Below are 26,619 nucleotides of genomic sequence, written 5' to 3'. Positions count from 1 at the left end.
CCAACACTATTGGAATACACTAGTTGGCTGAGTGATAACATGGTTCATGTTACAGGCATTAGCCACAGTAAGAAGCTTCCTCTTGAGAGGACAACTAGATGATAACCAGTCAGGTCACCCAGAAAATATATTTCTCTGTTAGCATCAGAGACCTTGTCTAACATCACACACATATTCTCCTAGAGAGAGAGAGAGAGAGAGAGAGACTCATGCACCAATTCATGTTGCTACTCGTATGACCAGAGAATGTTAAATACTCCTCGATGTTAGATAGACACAAGCCATTAATAACAACGCAAGTCTATCGATACATTAACTCACTCATAAAAACAGCAGCTCTTTGCTGTATTCATTGACAGCCTCTCTTGTCATGGTTTAATATCTTTTTTTTATCTCACACGGTAGTCGACTATCAACTTCGCTGTGAGTTCATGGAAGCTGCAGACACAGTGATCTGAGCTATCTGATTGGCCAGCGGTAGGCCTATAGGTGCACTTGATTTGCTGTCTTTGCCTTCTTGGTAGGGGGAGTTTGTACATTCAGACACATCGAATGGTTCAAAATGGGAGCACTTCGACTACCCGGAATGCAGGGCAGCTGAATCAAGTGCAGCTACCACCAAATAGCGCAAAACAAATAGATAAATAGGAATGCAAGGCTTTATCGTTGGCCTTTTTACATAAATATTTGCAGATCGACTGGTTGGCGAGTGGATAGAGAGGATTTCATGTCAAATGCTTTTGAAGTATATATGGCTACAGATTCACCCACCTCACCTAAAGCCTATCCTTGTGGGAAGTTGCTATAGACCACTGAGTCCTAATAGTCAGTTTTTGGATTACGTGTAAAATGAGAGATATATTTTCTGACCTAAATATTGACTGGTTTTCATCAAGCTGTTCACTCAAGAAGAAGCTTCAAACTGTAACCAGCGCCTGCAATCTGGTTCAGGTTGTCAGTCAACCTATCAGGGTATTTACAAACAGCACAGGAACGAAATCATCCACGTGTATTGATCATATCTTTACTAATGCTGTAGCCTCTTCGCTCCGAGAGACCTGTAACGTTACACATTGATCTGTCGCTGAAGGCTAAATCCCGTACCCTGAAAACATATTTACCAGCCTTCTGGTTTATTATTTCCGTCACCAAAAGCAAATCTGGAATGCCTTACCAGTTGTTTCGGACTATACAATGTGGGAAAATAAACGTTTAAATAAAACTTTTCCAGAGTTAGCCGAATTCACACCATATCTCCCCAAAGGTGCGCTGCCATCTTGGATCACGCGGTAATCTCGCTTGGCAACCATTACGGAGATTGGGGACTAGGGAATGAGCTTCGGGGGAAAAAATGTTACGTCTATTTTTAAACATTGTATAGCCCGAAACGACTGGTAAGGCATTCCGGATAATAGATTTGCCTTTGGTGACGGAAAAAGTTAATCGGAAATAGGTAAACCAGAGGGCTGGTAAATATGTTTTTTTAGGTATGGGATGCTGTGATGGGAGATATGTGTAGTGTACAGTTCTCCCAAAGTGAAGAGGCTACAAGCAGTATCCACACCCGTTGGCTGTAGTGATCATAATATAGTGGCCATATCAACAACAACAACAAAAAAGGGCCTAAAATAGTGTATAAGAGATCATACAAAAGGTATCTAGTGATTCCTATGTTGAAGATTTAAAAAATATTTGCTGGTCTGTTTTGTGTAATGAGGAGCAACCAGACGCCACACTTGACACATTTATGAAATTGTTCCTTCCAGTTACTGATAAGCATGCACCCATTAAGAAACGGACTGTTCAAACAGCTAAATCCCTGTGGATTGGTGAGGTATTCAAAAACTGTATGGTTGAGAGGGAAGAGGCAAAAGGAAATGGCAAGTAAGTCTGGCAGCTCAGCCGATTGGTAAACCTACTGTAAATTGAGAAATCATGTGACTTAACTAAACAAAAAGAAGAAGAAACTGTACTACAAAACAAAGATACATGATAAAAAGGATGATAGAAAAAAAGCTTTGGAGTACCTTAAATTACATTTTGGGAAAAAAGGCAAACTCAGCTCCATCCACTGAATATCACAAAACCCTCTGATACTGCCAACAACTTTAATTACTTTTTAATTGGCAAGATTAGAACACTTAAGCATGACATGCCAACAAAAAACTCTGAACATTCATATCCAAGCATAACTGACCAAATAATGAAAGACAAGCAATGTAATTTTGAATTCTGTAGTGAGTGTGGAAAAGGTAAAAAAATTATTGCTGTCTATCAATAATGACAAACCACCTGGTACTGACGAGGATGGAAAATGACTGAGGATAGTAGCGAACTATATCTCCACTCCTATTTGCAATCTCTTCAATCTAAGTCTACAGGAAATTGTGTGCTCTCAGGCCTGGAGGGAAGCAAAAGTCATTCCACTACCCAAGAATAGCAAAGCACCCTTTACTGAATCAAACAGCCGACCAATCAGCCTGCTACCGACTCTTAGTGAACTTTCGGAAAAAATGGTGTTTGACCAGATACAATGCTATTTCACAGTAAACAAATTAACAACAGACTTCCAGCATGCTTATAGGGAAGGGCACTCAACATGTACAGCACTGACATAAATGACTGATGATTGGTGGAAAGAAATTGATAATAAGAAGATTGTGGGAGCTGTTTTGTTCGACTTCAGTGCAGCTTTTGACATTATCAATCATAATCTGATGCTGAAAATACATGTGTTATGGCTTTACATCCTCTGCCATATCTTGGACCAGTCTAATAGAACACAGAGGGTTTTATTTAATGGAATCCTTTCTAACGTAAACCAGGTAGAGTGTGGTATACCTCAAGGCAGCTGTCTTGGTCCTTTACTGTTTTCTAGCCTTGAGTAAAGCCTGTGTGTCAACTGTATGCATGCTGATGACTCAACATTATACACATCAGCTACCACAGCAAGTGAAATCACTGCAACCCTTAACAAAGAGCTGCAGTCAGTTTTAGAACAAGTGGCTGGTAATAAGTTAGTCCTAAATATATCAAAAACTAAAAGCATTGTATTTGGGACAAATCACTCGTTAAACCGTAAACCTCATCTAAATACTGTTATTAAAAATGTGGCAATTGACACGTTGAGGAGACTAAACTGCTTGGTTTAACCCTATACTGTAAAATGACATGGTCAAAACATATTGATGCAACGGTTGCTAAAATGGGGAGAGGTTTGTCAGTGATAAAGCGCTGCTTTGCTTTCTTGGCATCACAATCAACCAAACAAGTCCTACAGGCCCTAGTTTTATCCTACCTGGACTACTGCCCAGTTATATGGTCAAGTGCTGTAAAGAAGGACATAGGCTAATTACAGTTGGCCCAGAACAGAGCAGCACAGCTGGCCCTTAAATGTACACGGGGGGCTAATATCGTGAACATGCATGTCAATCTCTCCTGGCTCAAAGTAGAGGAGAGATTGACTGCATCACTTCTTGTCTTCGTGAGAGGTATTGACGTATTGAAAGCACCGAACTGTCTGTTCAAACAGCTAACACAGCTCAGACACCCATACATACCCCACAAGACATGCCAACAGGGTTCTCTTCACAGTCCAGAACTGAGGCTGAGAAACACACAGTGCTACATAGAGCCATGAATACATCAGGTAACTCAAGCTAGCAGTAAATTCAGATAAATAAAACAGATAAAACAACACCTCACGGCACAACACAGCCTATGAAGAGACACACAAACACACACACACACACACAAATTTTAATATTGAATTGTTGTAATATTGTACATTTTATATTGTGGATGTGTAATGGTGGAGCAGTGTAAACTTGTATAGTGCACAATGTCTTGTGTGATGTATTGTTTTATTTATGTTGTAGACTATTGTTTTGTTGTGATGTGTTGTTTTGTTCCTGTTTGGACCCCATGAAGAGTAGCGGATGCCTTGGCAGCAGCTAATGGGGATCTTAATAAAATACTAAATACTAATATGTGCTTTTATATGTGTAGCTTGAGTACACACATCATTCATCTCGAATATGAATTTTGCTTTCAGCTCTTCAATCTCTCTGAACGACGCCATGACATCACCCGAATGAATCCAAAGGTGTACATTTTTTTATTTTCTGTATCAATTCTGTATCAGTTCCACTTTCTGTGACTTATTATATTAACATACTTTTTCCATCTTCCTCACTATTTTCCCATGACATCCAGGTCCATGACTTCGGCTGGCCTGACCTCCATGCCCCTCCCCTGGACAAGATCTGTGCCATGTGTAAGGCCATGGAGACCTGGCTGACCTCCGACCCTCAGCATGTGGTAGTCTTGCACTGCAAGGTCAGGGTTCGGCCTGCTTTTGACTGGGTTTTAAACGGCTGTTTTGTTGTTTTAGGGGCTTTTAAAGAAAACACAAAAAAACCAGAATGCTGGGTTTACCCAGATGACTTGCATTCAATTTACAGAAGCTCTTTGATATATTTAAGGGCAATATGTAATCTCATATTTGTATCTTTTCATTGTGAAGTGTTGAAATCGCTGTGAAGTTGGTGGTCAGAATGTTCTTATAAAGGGTAGTGACGTCCGTACCTAATCAGTTTAATGCCTCAAGCCTTAGGCTAAAAACAGTTGGTACTTTATGTCCTGATGGCACGGATCTTCCTCTTCCAGGGCAACAAGGGCAAGACAGGAGTGATTATTGCAGCCTACATGCACTACAGCAAGATCTCTGCAGGGTAAGTTTCCTGTCCTGCATCCAAAGCCACAGTTTCCATGCTGAGCATGGTTTAAGGCTGTAGTAATGGAAACTGGTTTGTTCTTTGGCTCAAGCCTGCTGCATTCATGTACTTCTGGCTCTTAGAGACCCTGGTCTTAAGCCCATAATGGGAATGTTATGTAAATGTTGTATAATTCTCTCTATGAAGTATGTATTCTTCTTGTGCATTGTGTCGGTTTAATTCTGTGTTTCTGTGTTTGAGCAGGGCAGACCAGGCCCTTAGCACACTGGCCATGAGGAAGTTCTGTGAGGATAAAGTCTCGTCCTCCCTCCAACCGTCCCAAAACAGGTAAGGACTATCTACAGACATATTGTCTGTATCGCTAACCAACAAGCAAGCCCCATCTTTTTATTTGTTGTCTTAAGTGATGTAGGCTTACTAACCCCCCCCCCCCCCCCCCCCTCTCTCAGGTATATCTACTACTTTGGGGGGCTCCTCTCTGGGGCGATCAAGATGAACAGCAACCCACTGTTCCTCCACCAGGTCCTCATCCCCACACTCCCTAACTTCCAGGGCGAAGGAGGTGAGGCCATGCTAGTGGCACTACGCATTTGTTCACCCTGACTGACATCCTCAGATAAGACCACTCATTCCCCTACCTCAGGGAGCTGAGTCGGTTTTCAGTCTATGTTTACAGACTGAAAACCTGTGGTGTGTGTGCGTGCGTGTGGTGTGTGTGCGTGCGTGTAAGTGTGTGCGTGTCTATGAGTGCATGTCTCTGCACAAGGCTCTGAGATATGGCCCTGTGAATGACAGCAGTGTTTTCACATGGTCAAGTTCACCCTCCACCCACACACTGGCCTGTTTATCTTTAATCGTATGACAAAGGACAGGGGGAGAGACAGTTAGCACAGTCCACTGTGTAACGCTGAACACCGCCTCTCTTTATCGTTGCCCAGGTTACTTTCCCTTCCTGAAGATCTACCAGTCCATGCAGCTGGTCTACACCTCAGGGATATAGTGAGTCTGCATCACTTTATGTCCTACAGTATTATTAACCAACACAGCTGACAGAAAAGCCATAGCTCTAACATACTGGACAGGACGTGCCTTTACTTTTCCTTGTCTGTGTGCGCCTATCTGTTTGTATTCATATGTTGTGTGTTGTCCACAGTGACTTGCAGGGTTCCGGGGGCCGAAGACTGTGTGTGACCATTGAGCCTGCATTGCTGCTGAAGGGAGACATCATGGTAAGTCTGAGTCAGACAGACAGTCTGACAGATTATTCCACTGTTTCTCAAGTTAAGTCACTGCCTTGCTAATGTCTGTTCAGAAAGTAGGTTGATTCTCCACTCGTCCATCTCATCGGTTGTTCTGCTCCCTTCCCACATCTCTGTCTCCCCTTGCAGGTGAAGTGTTACCACAGACGGGCCCAGAGTGCAGAGAGGGACACAGTGTTCAGACTGCAGTTCCACACCTGCACCATCCACGGGGCACAGCTGTGGTTCGGCAAGGGGGAGCTGGATGAGGCCTGTACTGGTATGGAGGGGGAGGGTCTGGGGAGAGGGCAGGGAAAGGCTCTTCTTGAGACATGTATGGAAAGGGTTTATTATCAATACAAGGCCTTCTTGGCAGTAACAGTTAAGCTAGTGTGGAACAATAAAAATTGTTGGTTCATTGTGGTGGTTAAGAGAAGTGGAAATTACTATATAGAACCGATGTGTCAAAATGAATCCCTCAGGGTTAATTACTTAATTGTATACTTTTTTGTGAACACACTAATTTCCTAATTCCCCCGTTTTTACTTTCTGTTAAATTACTTCCAGCTGAAAAGTTGTGTCCTGTATTGTAAAAGCACCAGGGGATTATGTGGAAGTAATTAGCCCAATTGAACCAACCAAGCCACTCTAAAGGAAAACATTAAAACGCACCCGATAGATGTGGTAATTTCTTTTCTCAGATGAACGATTTCCCTCGGACGCAACTGTAGAGTTTGTATTTTCCTCTGGACCAGAGAAGATCAAAGGTTTGTTCTTACTATGTGTCTCGTCTTCAGCTCTATCATTTCAGGAGAATTTACAATGTAACAGTACCGGTGAACACAATAGCAGTTTGTATTAGTGTGCTTGTGCTTAGTCATATGTCTAATCATGTGCACTATCCCCTCAGGGCGAGAGTACCAGAGGAATGACCCTGCTGTCACAGTGGACTACAACACAGCTGACCCAGTGGTGCGCTGGGACTCCTATGAAAATTTCAACCAGCGCTACCAGGACAGTCTAGAAGGTACAGAAAGCCTCCCTGAATTTCTGGTGGGCTCTATCTCAATCATACAGCTAAAAGTAACTGCCCAGTGAAAATGTCACTTTTAAAAGTTAATATTTGATTAACTCATATCCAAATAATGTTGTTGACTCGTCCTATACACTTCAAAAACCCTGCCTCAAACTTGGATCTCAAGCCAGAGAGGGATAACTAGGCCCAAAATCTGTCTTTCACCACCAATTTTTTTTGCACACCGAGCGAAAGGTCAATGAGTGTCAAATTTGGTCAAAAAATGACTTAACTTCTATGGGCTAGGTGGGACGCTAGCGGCAAATTCAAAAACAACAAAATGTCATAATTCAACTTTCTCAAACATACAACTATTTTACACCATTTTAAAAATACACTTCTCCTTGATGTAACCACATTGTCCGATTTCAAAAAGGCTTTACAGCAAAATCAAAACATTAGATTATGTTAGGAGAGTACATAGACAAAAATAATCACACAGCCATTTTCCAAGCAAGGACATGTGTCAATAAAACCCAAAACACAGCTAAATGAAGCACTAACCTTTGACGATCTTCATCAGATGACACTCCTAGGACGTTTTGTTATAATACATGTATGTTTTGTTGTATGTTTTGTTAGATAAAGTTCATATTTATATCCAAAAACAGAATTTTACATTGGCGCGTGATGTTCAGAAAATGTATTCTTACCAAAACATCTGGTGAATGTGCACATCAATTTACAAAAATACTCATCATAAACGTTGACAAAATACATAACAATTATTTAAAGAATTATAGATGGACTACCCCTGGATGCAACCGCTGTGTCAGATTTTAAACTAGCTTTACGGAGAAAGCACATTTTTCAATATTCTGAGTACATAGCTCAGCCATCACGGCGAGCTATTCAGACACCCGCCAAGTTCGGGGCAACCTAAGCTCAGAATTAGTATTAGAAATATGCTCTTACCTTTGCTGATCTTCGTCAGAATGCACTCCCAGGACTGCTACTTGGAACAAAAACAAAATTTCATGTTCCAAATAATCCATATTTATGTACAAATACCTCCGTTTTGTTCGTGCGTACAGATCACTTATCCAAAGGCATAACGCGCGAGCGCGGAACGAGAGACGAAAAGTCAAAATGTTCCATTACCGTACTTAGAAGCATGTCAAACGCTGTTTAAATCAATCTTTATGGTATTTTTAACGTAGAATTGCGATAATATTCCAACCGGACAATAGCATATTCATTCAAGAAGAAAAAGAAGGAACGGCGTGCTCGCGTGACGCGCATATCCAATCCCTTTGTTGCCAGGCAGACCACTCAGTAACTGAGCTCCTATACCCTGCCCAGTGACAGGAAAATGCTCAAACCACTTTCTGAAGGCTTTAGACAGCCAATGGAAGCCTTAGGAAGTGCAACGTCACCCCACAGACACTGTAGCTTCGATAGAGAATCAAAAGAAGAACTACAATTCTCAGACTTTCCACTTCCTGCTTGAATTTTTCTCAGGTTTCTGCCTGCCATATGAGTTCTGTTATACTCACAGACACCATTCAAACAGTTTTAGAAACTTCAGTGTTTTCTATCCACATATACTAATAATATGCATATTCTAGTTTCTCGGCCAGAGTAGTAACCTGTTTAAATTGGGTACGTTTTTCATCCGGCCGTGAAAATACTGCCCCCTAGCCCAGACAGGTTATTAATGGCTTATTTGCTACGTGAGGTTTATTTGATTGAATATAACTTTTGTAATGCTTAGGTAGTTATGAGTGTACTGATATAAGTAGGGCACGTGACAACATTAATTAAAAAAAATACTTTATATCAGAGTTGTGCTTGTTAATGGATCCTTGGGACGTCCCAATCCCTAAACCCTAACCTTAACTGGTACCTTAACCATTTTAAACGTCAACTTCAATGGGGGGTAGGGACATACCAAGGATCCCGGATAGCAAGGACTGTTGTGGTTGGTCACACATGTATCTACCCTCTCATTGGCAAGAATGGTGCCAACTTAACATTGCCTCCTCCTGACTGCCTTCCATTTTTTAAGACATTTATTTTTATTGTTAGAGCGGCCAATGGAGTATCTGTATAATATAATGGAAGAGACCGTTTAAAAAATGCTTGCTATTTCCTCATAGAACATGATGCCATCTCCCTGAGGAGGATGAGTTGGCCAATCAGTGGTCTAGAGAATGAGCTGGCCAATCAGCGGCTACTTGTGTGAATATTTTTTATGACTGGGATATGGACACACCATTTTGTTGTTGGGGTACACCCACCATTCCAACACAGCTGATCTTTAAGATACTTAATTTAAACAATTTGGAAATAAAACTATTTCACTCATATTGTAAATAATTATAGGTCATATTTCATAGAAATATGGAAACAATGGGCAATTACTTTATGGCTATACTGTCGATACTGTACTCTGAAGGTACAGAATGTTAAATCTCTACTCTCTCTCAGACATAGCCCACACCAGGGGTCCAGTGGATGGCAGTCTGTACGCCCAGATAAAGAAACGTCGTTCAGGCCCAGGTTCAGGCTCCCTGACCTCCACCAATGGGAGTCCAGCAGGCACCAGTGAGGAGAGGCCGAGTCAGAACCAGCTCCTCTCCCCTAGCTCTGACTCTCTCAATCACTCCGGCCTCTCCGGCCACACTAGCCACTCCGGCCACTCTTCCCACTCTACAGCCCACCCAGAGCGTCCAGAAGAGCCCAGAAGGCCCCCGCCCCCCACTCGGCAGGAGAAGGAGGAGCTGGAGCGCCTGCTGGGAGGCATCGAGGGGGAGCGGGACGACCGGGACAGGGAGAGGGAGACTGCCATTCTGGATGACGGGGACTCGTCCTCTCCCTCTGAGCGTACAGGTACCCTGAGGCTGGGCCGCTCCTGTTCCTGCCGGGTGGGCTACCGCTCCCAGCACTGTGCCGAGCCCGGTTGTGACCAACTCCACCTCATGCCCAACAGCTACTGCCTGGACAGAGCCCCGGGCACCAATGGACATCCTGGGGCACCGCCCTCAGCTAACCCTGCCACCGTCCCCTCACACATGGACCTGTGCCAGCACTACAGTCCCCACCCTCACCCTCATCAGGCCCTGCCTCCCCCTGACCTGGTGTGGGACCGCCAGCAGGGCCCGCCACACTACCTGCACCGCTCCTGCTCTGAGGGACCCTCTCATCACCCCTCTCTGTGCCCCTATCCATCCCAGGAGCTGACCCCTCACCCCCACTCCCACCCACACACCCTTCCTCCCGGGCGCCTGCTCTGTAGAAGTGATGACTATGGTCCGTACCATCACCCTCCCTCACACACCCATCACCACCCTCACCACACCAAGTCCTCCGGCCCCTACCACGACATGCTGCTGCTGGACGGTCTGCCGCCCCCTGGCTGCCCCTGCCGGGACTGCCTCATTAGGAGGGAGGACTCAGCCTTCCGCGGCCTGCGGCTGGAGCGTGGAGAGAGCTTCCACTGGGACAGAGAGGCAGAGCTGCAGCATCGTGAAGCAGGGCTGAGGAGGGGGAGGGAGTCTGAGCTGCCCAGAGGGGTAGAGATGCACTGGGAGAGGGAGGCAGTGGGACTGAGAAGAGGCAGGGAGATGTCACTGCATTGGGACAGGGAGGCAGAGCTCCAATGGGAGAGGGAGAGAGAGGCAGACTATTGGCACAGGAGGGCCACAGTGTCTTCCTATGGGCCCCAGGGACACGAGCTCCCTGCCTTCACTTTTGACCCCCTGCCGTCAGGCCACCCTGCGTACCCAGAGCCATCTCGCTCCCACGCCCACTCCCACCTGGATCTGAAGTACAGCAGCAGCAGCAGTGGCTACCAGACCCCCCACCAGGCCTACCCCTGCTCCCCCGCCCAGCCTTCCCCCTCTGAAAGCAGGGGCTATGCCTCAGGCTACCAGTCTGAGTCTACCTCCCCTCTGCCCCCTCCCTCCACCCTGTCAGGCCCCTGCAGCCACACCACAGGGCCAGCAGACCACCACCCTGGAGCCCACCCTCAGCAGTACCTCTCCAACAGCCAGACAGGTGAGACAACCTCGACTGACAACATTTTATAAAATCATTTCATGAAATTACATTTAAACCAATGTAGGAAATAATTTGTCAATTGTCAGTTCGGTGTCACATAAAATAATTCCCTCTTTTCTCTGTCTTCCATAAGATGGAAGGGGGATGAGTGAGAATGTGGGTTGGAGAGACCACATCTCCCAGGGTTCCTTCAAGAGGATGCATCGAGATGCCCATGTCCCGTCTTCCACGCCTTCTGACCGCTCTGGGCCACCCACTCCTGTTCATACCAGCAGCCCTCTGCGCACACAAGAAAGGTATTATCTTTTTTTTAACATCTGCATGTCACATATCAGTCGTGTGTGTCGATTGAAGACATGCTTCAGAACTTTGGCAACTACTAAGTATTTTTTTTACTTCCCACTTTGGGCTGGATGTGTCAATGTGCAGTTCATACATGCATAATCTATAATTACTGTCTTACCTCAATTAGCCACGAAATCCCTAATTTGAAAGCAACTGTTTTTGTCAAAGCTCTGCTGCCCCATTTTCCCTACATTTTCCCCCACGTGGGCCAGCCCCCTAGCAATTTGAGTTCTAGCCAATGAGCTTCAGCCCCTCGCCATTTGAGTGACAGCTAGCAAGATGCACACACAGAAGAGTGAGCAATGAGGTGGTGCACATATCTGCACATATGTGACGTAGTAGCAATTTTCGGGGACCACTTTTGGCTTATAAGCGCTACTTTCAGAACTACTGGTTAAATGAACTCAGCAAAAAAAGAAACGTCCTCTCACTGTCAACTGTGTTTATTTACAGCAAACTTAACGTGTGTAAATATTTGTATGAACATAAGATTCAACAACTGAGACATAAACTGAACAAGTTCCACAGACATGTGACTAACAGAAATGGAATAATGTGTCCCTAAACAAAGGGGGATCAAAATCAAAAGCAACAGTCAGTATCTGGTGTGGCCACCAGCTGCATTAAGTACGGCAGTGCATCTCCTCCTCATGGACTGCACCAGATTTGCCAGTTCTTGCTGTGAGATGTTACCCCACTCTTCCACCAAGGCACCTGCAAGTTCCCGGACATTTCTGGGGGGAAATCGCCCTAGCCCTCACCCTCCAATCCAACAGGTCCCAGACGTGCTCAATGGGATTGAGATCCGTGCTCTCTGCTGGCCATGGCAGAACACTGACATTCCTGTCTTCCAGGAAATCACGAACAGAACGAGCAGTATGGCTGGTGGAATTGTCATGTCAGGATGAGCCTGCAGGAAGGGTGCCACATGAGGGAAGAGGATGTCTTCCCTGTAAAGCACAGCGTTGAGATCACCTGCAATAACAACAAGCTCAGTTCGATGATGCTGTAACACACCGCCTCAGACCATGACGGACCCTCCACCTCCAAATCGATCCCGCTCCAGAGTACAGGCCTCGGTGTAACGCTCATTCCTTCGACGATAAACGCGAATCCGACCATCACCCCTGGTGAGACAAAACTGTGACTCATCAGTGAAGAGCACTTTTTGCCAGTCCTGTCTGGTCCAGCGACAGTGGGTTTGTGCCCATAGGTGACGTTGTTGCCGGTGATGTCTGGTGAGGACCTGCCTTACAACAGGCCTACAAGCACTCAGTCCTGCTTCTCTCAGCGTATTGTGGACAGTCTGAGCACTGATGGAGGGATTGTGCGTTCCTGGTGTAACTCGGGCAGTTGTTGTTTCCATCCTGTACCTGTCCCGCAGGGGTGATGTTCAGATGTACCGATCCTGTGCAGGTGTTGTTAAACATGGTCTGCCACTGCGAGAACAATCAGCTGTCCGTCCTGTCTCCCTGTAGCGCTGTCTTAGAAGTCTCACAGTACAGATATTGCAATTTATTGCCCTGGCTACATCTGCAGTCCTCATGCCTCCTTCCAGCATGCCTAAGGCACATTCACACAGATGAGCAGGGGCCCTGGGCATCTTACTTTTGGTGTTTTTCAGAGTCAGTAGAAAGGCCTCTTTAGTGTCCTAGGTTTTCATAACTGTGACCTTAATTGCCTACCGTCTGTAAGCTGTTAGTGTCTTAACGAAGGTTCCACAGGTGTATGTTCATTAATTGTTTATGGTTCATTGAGCATGGGAAACAGTGTTTAAACCCTTTACAATGAAGATCTGTGAAGTTATTTGGATGTATACAAATTATCTTTGAAAGACAGGGTCCTGAAAAAGGGACCATTCTTTTTCTGCTGAGTTTAGTATACAGAAGTACCAGACAATTTCCTTAAATAAACAATTCAAAATGTCATGTAAGAATATATTGCATATCTCTCTTAAAATGACTTACTATTTTTTCAGGCCCAGTCTAGGTGTACAAGAGGATGAAGTTCGATCAACTGACATAGTCAACAGTGACTTTGAATCTGCCCAGTCTCAGGATAGGCCCGATAGTACTGCTGCTCAAGTGTCTCAGCTCAACCAGCAACACATCCCTGACCCCTCACAGTCTTCATCCGTGACACCCACACCTTCCCCCACCCAACTCAACAGCCACTGCACCACACCGACACATCCACCCTCACCCAACCAGCCCCAGAACCACTGTACCACACTCTCACCTACAACCAGCCAACCCAGCAACCACTGCCTCCCCGTATCACCCACTCAGACCCCCCCTGAGAAAGTTAGCCCACCTGATCCAGAGACCACCCTTCCTACAGAGACTGCTGCACTGCCTCTTCTTGCCCAGCACCAGCCACCCAACCCCAACTCTGCACCTGGCACAACGGGACCCTGCCCAGCTCAGGGCCAGCTGAATGGAGCATGTCCACCCAGGGAGCTGACCCCAGAGGTCCCTAAATCCATCTCCACTTCGGCCCCTTCCTCCCCCCAGCCTCCCATCAGCAGTCTGGAGGGCTCCCCCTCCTCAGAACCTCCTGTGCCTGGCTTCGCCACCCTGGGCCGGAGGCTGATGCTGGGCACTGAGCCCCCAGGACCCCTGCAGCATTACCCTGGCATGGAGGGCAGTGCCAGTGGGCACTCTTCAGCCCCTGAGGGGCATGACACCCCCACCTTCCCCACCTCTGCCACCGGCTGCTGTGCCCAATCTGCCCCCCATGTGCCATACTCGGGCTACAGTGCTGTCACCATCCCCCAGCCCCCACTCCCAGAGAAACGGCGGCAGTCTGCCCAGCCAGGATCACCTAACGGCGGGGTGGGTACCCTGAGGCCCTCCCTCTCACAGCACCATGTCACCTTCTCTCCAACGGTGGGGGAGATGGCACCCCCTGCAGGCCAAGGAGAAGGAATTCTATCTCTGGAAGGAGATATGGCAGGCAGAGTCAGTGTTAAGTTTGTCCAGGACAGCTCACGCTTCTGGTACAAGCCTGGCATCTCCAGGGACCAAGGTAACTTAAGTTACTTTTTAACTCGTCATAAAGAAAGCTGTTTGACTGTTATGCAAAATGCATGAAACTTTTTTATGTCTATTTTCTGTTTTCCTGTAGCCATAGCTGCGCTGAAGGAGAGAGAACCAGGGGCGTTTCTTATCCGGGACAGCAACTCCTTCCAGGGTGCCTATGGCCTGGCACTGAAGGTGGCCATCCCGCCCGCTAACGTCAACAACCACAGCAGCAAAGGTATGACTCAACAACTGCCCGAGCCTTTTGCCTTCATCTCAACACCCTACATTTCCTCGACACAAAGCACTTCAATTTCGGCTAGCTAATAGTGCTCTTCATGTTCTCTCCCTAACACACACATGGTAGCCAATCCATTAGAGCAGCTGGTGCGACACTTCCTGATTGAGACGGGCCCCCGTGGAGTGAAGATCAAAGGGTGTCAGAATGAGCCCCATTTTGGTGAGATGTTCAATAAGAATAGTATACTCTCAGTTTTGGGCTATATTGTTTTAGTTTTTTCAGTATTCAGCTATTTAGGCATTCAGTCATTATGTTCCATAGTTGTTGTTCCCAATGGATCATTTAGTCTAAGGGCTCTATTCAGTCCGTATCACGGAAGTTCAGCATTACAGCGAGATTGAAATTTAAAGGCAATGTTCCCGCGTTAGCGGACACTGCATTCACAGTAAACGCTGCATATGTCGGCTCAATCAAAAATTACCTTTACATTTCTATCGTGCAATCGGTAACAATTCAGCAATATAGATTGAATAGAGCCCTAAATGTCTGTGTTCCACAGGGAGTTTGTCTGCATTGGTGTACCAGCACTCCATCACCCCCATTTCCCTACCCTGTTCCCTACGGATCCCAGAAAAAGGTCTGTAGTCACTCACATTATGGGCTATTATTAGCTAGCCGGCTAGAGTCATTTTAATGGGAACCAGTCCCCACCGAAGTAAACATAAGCTGTTTTATAACCATTGATGCTAAGTACCCTCTCACAATCTAATCCCTAGACAATTTGTGTAATAATAGTACATAGACATGTTATGTTTGTAGCACTTTTCACTGACACATAATGCCTAGAATTATAACCTTCTGGCGAGGTTGAAATATTTCCAGCAATTTCCTCCAGATGGAGACAGAGTATGGATACTGATTCAAATACCTTTATCTAATTTGTACATCCCTGTGTTGCAGATCCCATTGGAGAAATGCAGGCGCTGCAGTCGACTGCCAGTAACATGAGCACTGCTGCAGACCTGCTGAAACAGGGTGCAGGTGAGTTCCCTAGCCTAGTCAGTTATCACAATGTTCAATTACAAAAGGCTGCATTCCTGCTGTTGTTGGTGAGATACCCTGTTGTGTGTGACATATATGAACACCATGGTGATTTATAATGTAATACATCTTATTTTACACAGTATATAGGGCATAAAATATGTTGTAGTCCATGCAACTGATAATGATGGAAGAAGAAAGTCACGTTTTATACATTTGTATAATATACCCGTTTTTCTCATATTCATTCAACAGTAGGGTGACCATACGTCCTCTTTTTCCTGGACATGTCCTCTTTTTGGACCTAAAAAAATTGCGTCCGGCCGGGATTTCTAAATCGCCCAAAATGTCCGGGATTCTGCTTTTGCTTTCTACAGTCGCCATTCATTGTTTTGGGGGTTTTGCATTGCTTTGACCTTTCTTTTTAGGTCCCGCCTTCTCACACGCCACCATTGGTGGGTCATGTAGGCCTACGCAAACATTGGTCAAACTGTATCTCAATCATTACCCTCACCATGGCAACAGCCAAGAGACAGAGCAGCAGCTTGCTTGTCAACAGTGGCACATGGCTCCAGAACAGCGTAAAAATGCCCAAACGCAAATGTAAATTCACAGACGATTTACAGAGAAAATTCCCGTGTTTTCGTCTTGGTCGGGATCCGTGTGAAGCAGAATGCATGACCTGCAAAGCTGGCACGTACGTGTCAGTGTCAAATAAAGGTGCTAGCGACCTAGAAGCCCACATAAGCTCCGCAAAACACAAAATTGCAGCCAAAGGAGAGAGTTCGTCAGGTAAATTAACTGACTATTTTGTGAGAGCAGGTAAAACAGAAGATGCTGTTACTGCTGCGGAGGGAGTTTTTGCATTCCACAACACGAAGCATCACAATAGCTACAGATCAATGGACTGCACGTCTGCCTTGTTAAAAAAGGCTTTCCCTGATTCCGAAACTGCGCGAAAATTTTCGTACTAAGACCGAAGCAATTGTTAACGCTGTGAAAGCACCACATTCTGTCGACATAGCTCAGAAAGCACTAGAAGACATACCTTACTGTGGTGTTTCTACTGAAGGGAGCAATCACGGTGCTGTGAAAATATTCCCTCTGCTTATTCAGTATTTTGATTGGAAGAATGGTGGTGTGCAAAGTAAAGTAGTCGAAGTTAAAAACACTCCAAATGAGACAGCTGATACGATCGCGCAATACATCAAAGAAACACTGGAAAATAATGGGATGTTTTCCAAATGTATTGCATTTACAGGTGACAACTGCAATACAATGTTCGGGGGAATCCGACGTGATGAAGAAGGAAAGAATGTTTTCGCAAACTTAAAGAAGTCATTGAAGAACTAGTCTTTAATCGGTGTGGGCTGCCCAGCACACGTCTTGAACAATTGTGTTCATTACGGGGCAGACACACTAGATGTCGATATTGAGAACATCATCTTCAAAAGATGTCAATACTTTCACATCTACACTGTGCGCACAGATAATCTGAAGGAGTACTGTGAATTTGTTGATGTTGAATACAGAAGTCTCCTTTCTCACAGCAAGACGCGATGGCTGTCATTATTCCCAGGTATTGAGAGGCTGCTACAGATGTTTCCAGCCTTGAAAGCATTCTTTTTGTCACAGGAAAAAACACCCTCCTTGATAAAGACGTTTTTTGAAGATGAGTTCAGTGAAATATACCTCTGGCACATGCACTTGTAACAGTGTAGGTTCCGTCCCTCTCTTCGCCCCAACCCGGGCTCGAACCAGGGACCCTTGCACACATCAACAACTGACACCCACCGAAGCATCGTTACCCATCGCGCCACAAGAGCCACGTGAAGGGGAAACCCTACTTCAAGTCTCAGAGCGAGTGACGTCACTGATTGAAATGCTATTAGCGCGCACCACCGCTAACTAACTAGCCATTTCGCATCGGTTACACACTCACTCTTGTGTGTGTTTCATTCACACATTCAGGAGATGGAAAGGGAGAGTAATTCAATTGTGGAAGTGAAGAACCTTTTGAACAAAGTCCACACCATGCTTCTTGAACGCAAGACCAATAACTTCATGTCCCTTACAGTTAAGGGACTATTGGCACAAATGCACAAGGATGGACTTGGTAAGAATTGTGACCATTTAAGTGCTCAAGTACAGGGTCTGTACAGTTCATGCCTGGAGTATCTGGAGAAATGGATAGCACCCATGGAGGAGTTCTCTTTCATGTGGATGGATCTGAGTGAGACACCTGACTGGAATTACATAGAAGCCTGTATAAAACACCTGGGAGAAAAGAGGGTACCAATTGATGATGCAAAGTGCTTTGATCAGGTCACCAACCTGAAGAAATTCACAGAAAGGTGTAACAGTGATGGAGAGTTCAGTAATCTGCAAGCACACAAGAAGTGGACCAAATATTTTGAAAGGTCCAAAAGCATAGATTTTCATTCAGAGCTACTGAAGATTGCAGTTTCTTTGCTATTCCTTCTCACAATGCAAATGTAGCGTTTTTTCACTGATGCAAAGCCAGTGGACAAAGGAAAGGAATCACTTGTCTGTTGAGTCACTGAAGGGGCTTCTGTGGACACAATACAACTTTAAAAACATGTCTTGCAAAGACGTTCATGCCTACTTGATTGGTAATCAAGGACTGTTGGGAAAGATTCGTTCTTCGGGAAAGTATACCAGAGAGCATCAGGAGGACTGACATTATTTTTGACTGAAATAGATTTAAAAATATATATTTTAACCTATGGCCATGAAAAGAAAGGTGTTAAAAGCTAAACTATTTTTATTATTTTATTGTTGAGGGCTGAATGGAAAGGATGTATTACTTTATGTATTAAAGTTCAATAACATAGTTGCGAACGCATTTGTATATACCGCCCACTGTGTCCGTCTGCCTCCCGCTCCCACTGTCCTCTTTTATGAAAACTAAAATATGGTCACCCTATTCAGCAGTGACCTGCCAATTGCTAATGAAAATGCTTTTAAGCCTACCTCCACTTGTAAATTAAATCCATTCGTCTATCCTTCCGGATGAATGGAAAATTGTTTGCGGTGCATAATATCCATTTTGTCAGGTTATTGTTTTTGCTAGCTAGTTAGCTTCGTTGACGTTAGCTGACACTCAGAGGATGCCAGCACCAAACTATGTAGACGCCCCAAATAAGCACTGTTAATCCATTTTTTTAAGGCAATACGAATGTGCAAACTATGAAATCCGCTCAATTAAATGAATGAAGCTAGCATCATGGAGAAGGCAGCAAAGCCCTATGCCTGAAACGTCCATCAACAGTTACTGGAGTGCATTTCAGTTAACGGGAAGGAAGGCACTGCATACGACGATCGTGATGCACACCCTGGCAACTCGAGGTTTTGATGCAGTTTTAGTACATTTTAGGATTTGTGAGAATTTTTTTTTTTGCAAAAACAAATATTAGATAACTAAAAAAATACTTGAAAAAACATTGTATTTTCAATTTGACTTTCATAACAGCTATTTTGATTAGATTGTCATTACAGAGTAAGCACCGTCTACCCTGACTGCACGTCACTGACACACACACACATAGGGTGTGTTTGAGCAGTAACGCTAACAAAGCCCACAGTAGATTTAGTCGGTGAGTGAAGGCGGGGGAGATGCATCTGCGACAGTCAAAAGTTGGGACACTGTGGGGGGTTTTCCAGCAGCAAGGCTCAGATCAATATGGCAGTGTCAACATAGCTGCTATTGTTAAAAGTTTTTCTTTACAAGATGTTGAAATATACTTTTATGTACCCTCATATCAAACTGAAAACATAACATGTGTACAATTAATTTGTTAGATCTTAAATATCACTTGTTTTTATTCCCTGTAGCTTTAGAATCATGGCAAAGGTGGTTCCTGTTTCAGTCACGTTCACGTGGGTCAACCAAAAACACTAATGATTGCTTAACTCAAATTTATAAAGCCCTTTTTACATCAGTAGATGTCACAAAGTGGTTATACAGAAACCCTGCCTAAAACCCTAAACAGCAAGCAATGCTGAATTAGAAGCACAAATGAAGCACAATTATTTTATTCAATTATTATTATTTTTTTACATTTGTAAAGTTCATGCAATCGATATGTAGGCACATGTCGAACTATTTTTATCCCCATAATGCAGCACACTTTGAAAGGCGGTGACTGACTAGACAAAATGAATCCGCTTGAACGCACCCAGCATTAAGTAGTGTTGTGGTGAGGACAGTGAGCAGATGATTGCGGAAGAGGGTGCACATACACGTGCGTGCGCCTCTACATCGGTGTGGCCTGTGTCTGGCCCTGTGATGTCACCAGCTGCAGCAGAGTTCCAGAGGCCGGTCGGTTCTCTCCTGTCGACCAGCCGTAGAACATTCTGGAACAACACAATTGAACATTCCATAGATCACAGCACGGTTGAACACCATACAGTATAACATTCTAAAACATCACATCAGACAGCACTGAATCACAACACGTTATTATATCACAGTACTGTGTTAAAGCAGTGCTTCTTAATCCTGATGCCAGGGATCCAATGGGGTGCACATTTTAGTTTTTGCCCTAGCACTGCACACATCTGATTCCACTATTCAAAGGTTTGATGATAAATTGATTAGTGTAATCAGGTGTGTAGTGCTAGGTGTCCTCCACCAGGATAGAGAAACTGTTACAGCATGGCTCTTGCAGCATCAGGGTTTTGGGTTCGATTCCGGCTGAGACCACCCATATGGAAATGTAAGCCGGCATAGCTAAATACTGTATATTACATCATTATATTAGATTTTGTGTGGTGTGTATGGACAGCACTGTCGCACACTCACTCTGCCACATATTCCAGTGGTGTCCAGGAAGTGACATCAGCGTCAGGCATGCACTTCCTGTTCATAGGCGTATCCAAGGTAATGCTGTCAGAGAGTGAAAAAGATGATTACAGACTGGTGTGAATGTGTGCCCGTTCGTGGGTGTGTGTGTGTGTGTGTCTGTCTGTCTGTCTTACGGTAGTATAGTGACAGCAGCAGCTTGTGGAGGGAGGCCACTGTTGGTTCCCGCTAGAGACTGACATAGCTGGTGGACCGCTGCCTTCGCCATACCATAACCCAACATACCTTCACACACATGCAGAGGAGGGAGAGAACAATATATGGAATCTACTGCTCACATTCTTAATGGATGCCAATCATAAAAGCCAGGCACAGTGTGTGTGTGTGTACCTGGGGTTCCGGTCAGGGCAGCCTGGGCTCCAGACAGTGTGAGCAGCCCCCCTTCTCTCAGGTGTCTGGTTGCTAGGTGACTGGAAATGGTTGACGTCCACACACTCTGCTTCCACATCAGATCACTGCTCTTATAGAGAGCTACACACACACACCACACACACACACACGATCATTGTCTTATACAGGGCTGAAGAGAGGGAAAGAGAGATCAGTGGTTGTGTGTGTGTGTCTGTCTGTGTCGAGCCCTGACCTTTAGCCTTGGCGCTGCCTCCGGCCCATCCTCCCGCCACACACAGGATGGCATCCACCTTCTGGTCGCCTAGCAACGACAACACATCCGCTGTCACCTGGCAACACACACACACTCCATGATCAACATGGGCATACATACAGCATATAACAGAGTCTGGCTTATTGTCCTCTTCTTCCCTTATCTCCTTCCCTTCCCTCTGTGGTATTGAAGGAAATAGCTGAGGGAAAGAGACAAGACAAGGAGAGGAGGAGCGGGGAGGGTCTCACCTGTTCTGCCTGGTCAGTAAAGGAGTCGGTTGGTTTGACTAGGATGTTGGCGCTTGCCTCCTCATTGGCATTGATGTCAATACACGCCACCCACTGGAGAAACACACACAGTACTGTAGGCAGGGCTGCAATTTGAGTGTGGCTTCAGCTCCTCATATTCTATATATTTAACCTTAGTTCGGTTAAAAGATCCTTGAGGTTAGAGAGCTCTTTAGCGAGGGGTACCTGGCCAGTTAAGACAGTTCCTAATTCTACTCCTACTGGCACCAACGTTACACCTTAAACCTGGGGTGTATTAATTCCGCCGATTTTGTTTCAAAACGTTTCTTAAACGAAAGCAAACAGAACAAAACGGGGAGCGACTTACCTGGATTTGTCCAATAGAAACTCTCGTTTTAGGGGTGTATCATTAGTGCACACAAAGTAGCAAGCCGTTGCAAAACGTTTGGCAACGAAAACGAGCGTTTCAATTAGACAAATTCCGTTCCGTTTGCTTTTGTTTGGTTCCGTTTGTTCCTAGTGAATACACCTTACAAGAGCTACCATAATAACAACACTATAAGTCTGACAGTCGGCATCAGTTATATTTCTATACTGTTCATATACCTGACGTTGTTGAAGCTAATATCGTTCATTGTAGCTTTACAAAGAAGAACAACAGTTTGTCTGTCTGTCAATTCTCACCCAGTTTTTAGACTTGAAGTATTGAACACAAGTGGCTCCAAGTGCTCCTTTCCCGCCGTAGATAATTACTTTTCGTGCCTCTCCCGCCGCCATACCTATAGCTTTGTCTGGTACGTTAACTAATGTCCAGTAGTCTGTCCGCGGACAGAAGGGGCTGTTGTAGGTTCTAGAACTAGACTATAAACTCCTCCGTTCAGACTTTGCTCTCTGGTCGTCACTAGTTATCGCAGCCACAAAGTCATAATTATGGCTAAACCCCTCCTATTTCTACCATTTATCTTCTTAAAATCTGGCCTTAGTCTTAACCCTAAACACACTGCTAACATGATGCGTAACCTTAAGTTAAGACAGTTTTTTTTGTTTGTTTTATCATGAATGTTTACGAGTATAGGCTTTTTTTTTTTTTACTTTCTGGCTGTGGTAACTAGTGACAACCCTTCCACCAATGATCAGTTCACCCGGAACTAGTTACTAACCAAATACCGCCCCAGAGCCCGGAGGACCAATAGAAATTCTCCAAATTGAAATCTGACCAATCACTAAAAGATTGTGAGCTCGTTTGCCCAGCAGGGGGAGTTGGGACAATACCTCAATGGTTGGGACGTCACAGTACTAACTTTCCGTGTTGAACTTAACTGTTCTGATACCGTACAAAAAAATAGAACAAAACACACTGGAATTAATTCATCACTGTGATGTGAGCTGATATAATTCCTATGTGATGCATAATGCATTAGCTGCTATTGATGTCGAATTTGAAAAACTTGCCTAGTTAAATGAAGGTTAAATAAATACAAATGTCGAATTTGAAACTAAATCATTCTCTCACAGTTCCCTTCCTGATTGTTCTGACTTTTTCCTGTCCCACCCCTCTCCCGTCCAGCCTGCAACGTGCTCTACCTGAATTCTGTGGAGACTGAGTCACTGACTGGACCACAGGCCATCTCCAAGGCAACCGGAGCCACACTGGCACGAAACCCCCAGCCAGCGGCCACAGTGGTCCACTTTAAAGTGTCTTCACAGGGCATCACACTGACTGACAGCCAGCGCAGGTAACATTACCACTGACAAAATCATATGGTCTAAATGTCACCCACATAAGTTTTCTTAGGAAAGAAAACAGGAAGAAAGGTTGTATGGATGTATTGTGGTAGATTAGTACATATGATAGTGATATCAATGGTCACACTAAATGGTCTTTCTGTCTGTCTATCTATAGGGTGTTCTTCAGGAGACACTACCCAGTCAACAGTGTGACTTTCAGCAGTATCGACCCCCAGGACAGGAGGTGGGCACTAGAGTAGCACACTAACACGAACCATTCACAAACAATTTAAATGTCAGTCAACCATGACGTATAACATGAATTACTTGAAGACTGTGCCCTTATGCGATCTAATACACCTCGACCACACTGTTTATAAACCATCTCAGCTAACCATCTAAACAAGAGAAAAAATGTAGGCATTTCCATTCTGTCATCACCATATTTCATTCATCCTTTGCTGTAAACCTGCGCATGGATCTGTGTGTGTGAGCTTGAAATATGTGCTTCTGAGTGTGTGTGTGTGTGGGAGACAGAATGTGATGTGTTTATGCCTGGGCAATGCAGGCCGTGGCTGTGACTGCACCTGTACCCATGCCTGTGCTTGTTTGAGAGCTCTGTCTGTCAGTGTGGGTCTTGAGTCCGGTCTGTCTTTCTCTTTGCTTCAGGTGGACTAACTCAGACAGAACAACATCTAAGTAAGTGCTCTATGTGTGTTTGTGCATATGTTTGTTTGGGAGTGTGATGTGTTTGTATGTGTATTGATTGGTGTGACATGACCTTTGATTACCTGCATGGCATCATATTGCTTTTGTTTCTTTGCCATCATCCCAGTAAATACAGGATCTGTTGATCACGGTCACGAATTCATGTTCACAAATATTCATGCTCACAGCTTCTGTTTTATGCCAGTTCATAGGCTTTATGTACATTTGTGTAGTTCGATTATTATTTATTTTTATCGTATATTAGCTTAGGAGATATTATCATAGCCTGATCCACCATCCTGACCGCTACTTCACTTCACTGAATCCGAGTAGCGGAACATAATGTACTGTAAGCTCGCCAAAACGGATCTGATTGAATTGAGCCTTTAATCACAGAAGTCTCAGTCATAGTATTAAACCAGTAAGAATGGGCATCAATATGTCTAAATAGGGGCTTGATTCAATCCGGAACGCAGAATAATTGCAATATAGCGCAATTTATATTTAAAGGTAATTTCCGATTGAGCCGACATATGCAGCGTTTACCAAGAATGCAGTTTCCGCAAACGCAAGAAACCTTGTCTTTAAATGTCAATTGCGTTATAATGCCGATCTTTTGCAGTCAGGTTCGAATCTAGCCTTAGGTGTGTATTTCTAACCCTCTAATATCTATTTCCTCTCTCCCCCTCCTCCTTCTGTTCAATAGGGTGTTTGGGTTTGTAGCCAAGAAGCCAGGCAGCATGGCAGAAAACGTGTGTCATCTGTTTGCTGAGCTCGACCCGGAGCAGCCAGCCTCTGCCATTGTCAACTTCATCAACAAGGTGATGTTAGGGCCGCAGCGCAGGTAGAGAACCAAGCCAAAGACCCGTCACTGGTGTTACACTGCCAACAGTGTTACAACTCCCAAAGAGGAGGCTTCAGAAACAAATGCTTTACAGACCCACAAAGCACCATTGGCGGTGGCCTCTTCTCAAAGACTGAGTTTTGGAACCAAAAGGCTCAACATTTTAAACATGACTGCCATTTTGAATTATAGTCAAAATGTATTAGTTGTTTAAATGTCTAATGTCTAAAAATGTCTTAAAGGTCCAATGCAGCCATTTTTATCTCAATATCAAATCATTTCTGGGTAACAATTAAGTACCTTATTGTAATTGTTTTCACTTAAAATGGTTAAAAAAAAATCTTTCTCAGCAAAGAGCAATTTCTCAAGCAACAATTTTGCTAGAGCTGTCTATGAGTGGTCTAAGCGTAAACTGAAAAACTAGCTGTTATTGGCAGAGAGGTTTGGAACTCTCTTATTTGTCTATTAACAAATGTATCGCCTTGTGATGTCACCAGGCAGGCCAAAACTCGATCCCACCATAACAGGCGGATATTTCAGGCGGTCCTTTCAAACAGCTCTTAAACTAAAATGGCATTTATCATTTTCACAGTATTATTCCAACCTCAGTGTGGAAATACATATAAAACACAGGAAACCTAGTTTTTGACGGCACTGGGCCTTTAATTTCATATTGCCTTAAAGTTACCAAAGCCTTGTCGTCACTTGCTAGTCATTTAAGGTTTCAGATATGCAATAAGCAGCCTAGTCCACCCACAGGCCTACCAAAGACTACACTTAATTACAGATAAAACTTGCCTCAACCCTGCCACTCTCCCCAGTATAAGTCAAACAAAATGTTGAAGATGTAGTCCTTCAGTAGGCTACAGTAGAAAGTAAAAGTGAATGTGAGAAACGTCTATTTGTAATGTGCAAGGGAGAGAGTGTATGTGGTTAGGGTATCAGTGTGTGTAGAGGCTAGGGCACAGATATGGTCAGTAATAGAGATTATGAGGTATTGTTATGTTTTGTTTGTATGAATTGTACTCTAGAAAGAAAAGTTTGTAGTAACCAAGGAATAATGGTGTGCCGCACCAATGCCGTCTCTAATGTATTGTATTTATACCTATGGCTTTTTCTGTTAAGAGCAATACACAATAATATTGCTGCAAATAGTCATTTTGTTCTATTCCACAATTTTTTTGTGGGTCAATTATCTAGACTATGGGGCAAATACTAGTCCTTATTATACAGTATAACATTGAGAAATGTATTCAAACATTAAAAACAAGACAAGAATAAGTCACAATATCAATGTAACTCCCACATATATTTTTACCTGTATGACTTTATGTACAAAGTTAACACACAAAGCAGACCGTTGTCTAAGGTCCTATGTACTTAACCAAAGACAGAGCACTCCTGTATTAAGATTTAATCGTTCATATTTTTAAGCTTCATGTATTTGTATTCTTAGTGTTTTGCATTGTTTTTGTAAGAAATAGAAAGACACTACTTTGTATGACAGCGGTAATATATTGTGGTCTGTTTTCTTATTGGTCTTTATATGTAGTAATATATTTTCTCACATGCAGCTAGGAAAGGGAGGACAAAAGGAAACATTTGTAAGAAAATCTGTTATATGCTATTTTTTAAGAAAGCTTTGTATGCACAAATGAAGAATATAATAAAAAAAAAAATGTTAAAATTGTGGTACCAAATCTGACTTTGCTCATTGGATTTATTATCACTAGGTTTCTAAACTGTACTCCAGAATTTAAAGCCTCATGTATTTTGCTTAATTTTTTCAAGAGCAAGAATCAGGCCTGAAAACAAAGATGTCACAAACAGAGGAGACACACAGACAGGTCCCAAAAAATAACCATCTTTATTAGTTGAATTATTTTTTGCCATTTTAGAATTCT

At 44.1% G+C, this 26,619-nt stretch overlaps 2 protein-coding genes across 5 annotated transcripts in view; one reads left to right on the top strand and one right to left on the bottom strand.

Annotated features, from left to right (window-relative positions):
• Positions 1–26,415, top strand: part of LOC115168998 (tensin-2) — a 54,273-nt gene extending 27,858 nt beyond the window's left edge. For 3 of the 4 annotated variants that reach the window (XM_029724590.1, XM_029724592.1, XM_029724593.1), the window contains exons 8-28: positions 4,055–4,105; positions 4,216–4,338; positions 4,669–4,733; positions 4,980–5,063; positions 5,186–5,298; positions 5,675–5,735; positions 5,890–5,965; positions 6,125–6,254; positions 6,676–6,741; positions 6,885–7,001; positions 9,480–11,048; positions 11,185–11,347; positions 13,375–14,423; positions 14,523–14,654; positions 14,784–14,876; positions 15,217–15,294; positions 15,618–15,698; positions 23,003–23,171; positions 23,339–23,407; positions 23,833–23,862; positions 24,578–26,415. In XM_029724590.1, coding sequence (XP_029580450.1) covers positions 4,055–4,105; positions 4,216–4,338; positions 4,669–4,733; positions 4,980–5,063; positions 5,186–5,298; positions 5,675–5,735; positions 5,890–5,965; positions 6,125–6,254; positions 6,676–6,741; positions 6,885–7,001; positions 9,480–11,048; positions 11,185–11,347; positions 13,375–14,423; positions 14,523–14,654; positions 14,784–14,876; positions 15,217–15,294; positions 15,618–15,698; positions 23,003–23,171; positions 23,339–23,407; positions 23,833–23,862; positions 24,578–24,719 — 4,461 coding nt within the window. In that variant the 3' untranslated portion in view covers positions 24,720–26,415. The remainder of the gene's footprint in view (positions 1–4,054; positions 4,106–4,215; positions 4,339–4,668; positions 4,734–4,979; positions 5,064–5,185; positions 5,299–5,674; positions 5,736–5,889; positions 5,966–6,124; positions 6,255–6,675; positions 6,742–6,884; positions 7,002–9,479; positions 11,049–11,184; positions 11,348–13,374; positions 14,424–14,522; positions 14,655–14,783; positions 14,877–15,216; positions 15,295–15,617; positions 15,699–23,002; positions 23,172–23,338; positions 23,408–23,832; positions 23,863–24,577) is intronic. The other variant, XM_029724591.1, reaches the window with a different exon arrangement.
• On the bottom strand, positions 19,517–22,329 carry LOC115168999 (dihydropteridine reductase). Its single transcript, XM_029724594.1, has 7 exons — positions 22,120–22,329; positions 21,436–21,528; positions 21,167–21,263; positions 20,914–21,054; positions 20,700–20,808; positions 20,524–20,607; positions 19,517–20,075 (listed from the first exon to the last, which is right to left on the bottom strand). The coding sequence occupies exons 1-7, from the start codon at positions 22,210–22,212 to the stop codon at positions 19,976–19,978; spliced, it is 717 nt and encodes a 238-aa protein (XP_029580454.1). The 5' UTR covers positions 22,213–22,329; the 3' UTR covers positions 19,517–19,975.
• Positions 26,416–26,619: the final 204 nt, after the last annotated feature.

This window comes from Salmo trutta, chromosome 30 (assembly GCF_901001165.1).
Source record: "Salmo trutta chromosome 30, fSalTru1.1, whole genome shotgun sequence".
NCBI classification, from domain to species: Eukaryota; Metazoa; Chordata; class Actinopteri; order Salmoniformes; family Salmonidae; genus Salmo; species Salmo trutta.
Note: the sequence above shows the minus strand (reverse complement) of the source record. Positions and strands in the feature narration are given on the sequence as shown.

Coding starts and splice junctions, on each gene's coding strand:
- LOC115168999 (XM_029724594.1), bottom strand. CDS start 22,212: ATGGCGGCGGGAGAGGCACGAAAAGTAATTATCTACGGCGGGAAAGGA. Junction 21,055..21,166: donor AGGCAGCGCCAAGGCTAAAG/GTCAGGGCTCGA, acceptor GTGTGTGTGTAG/CTCTCTATAAGAGCAGTGAT. Junction 20,809..20,913: donor TGCCCTGACCGGAACCCCAG/GTACACACACAC, acceptor ATGTGTGTGAAG/GTATGTTGGGTTATGGTATG.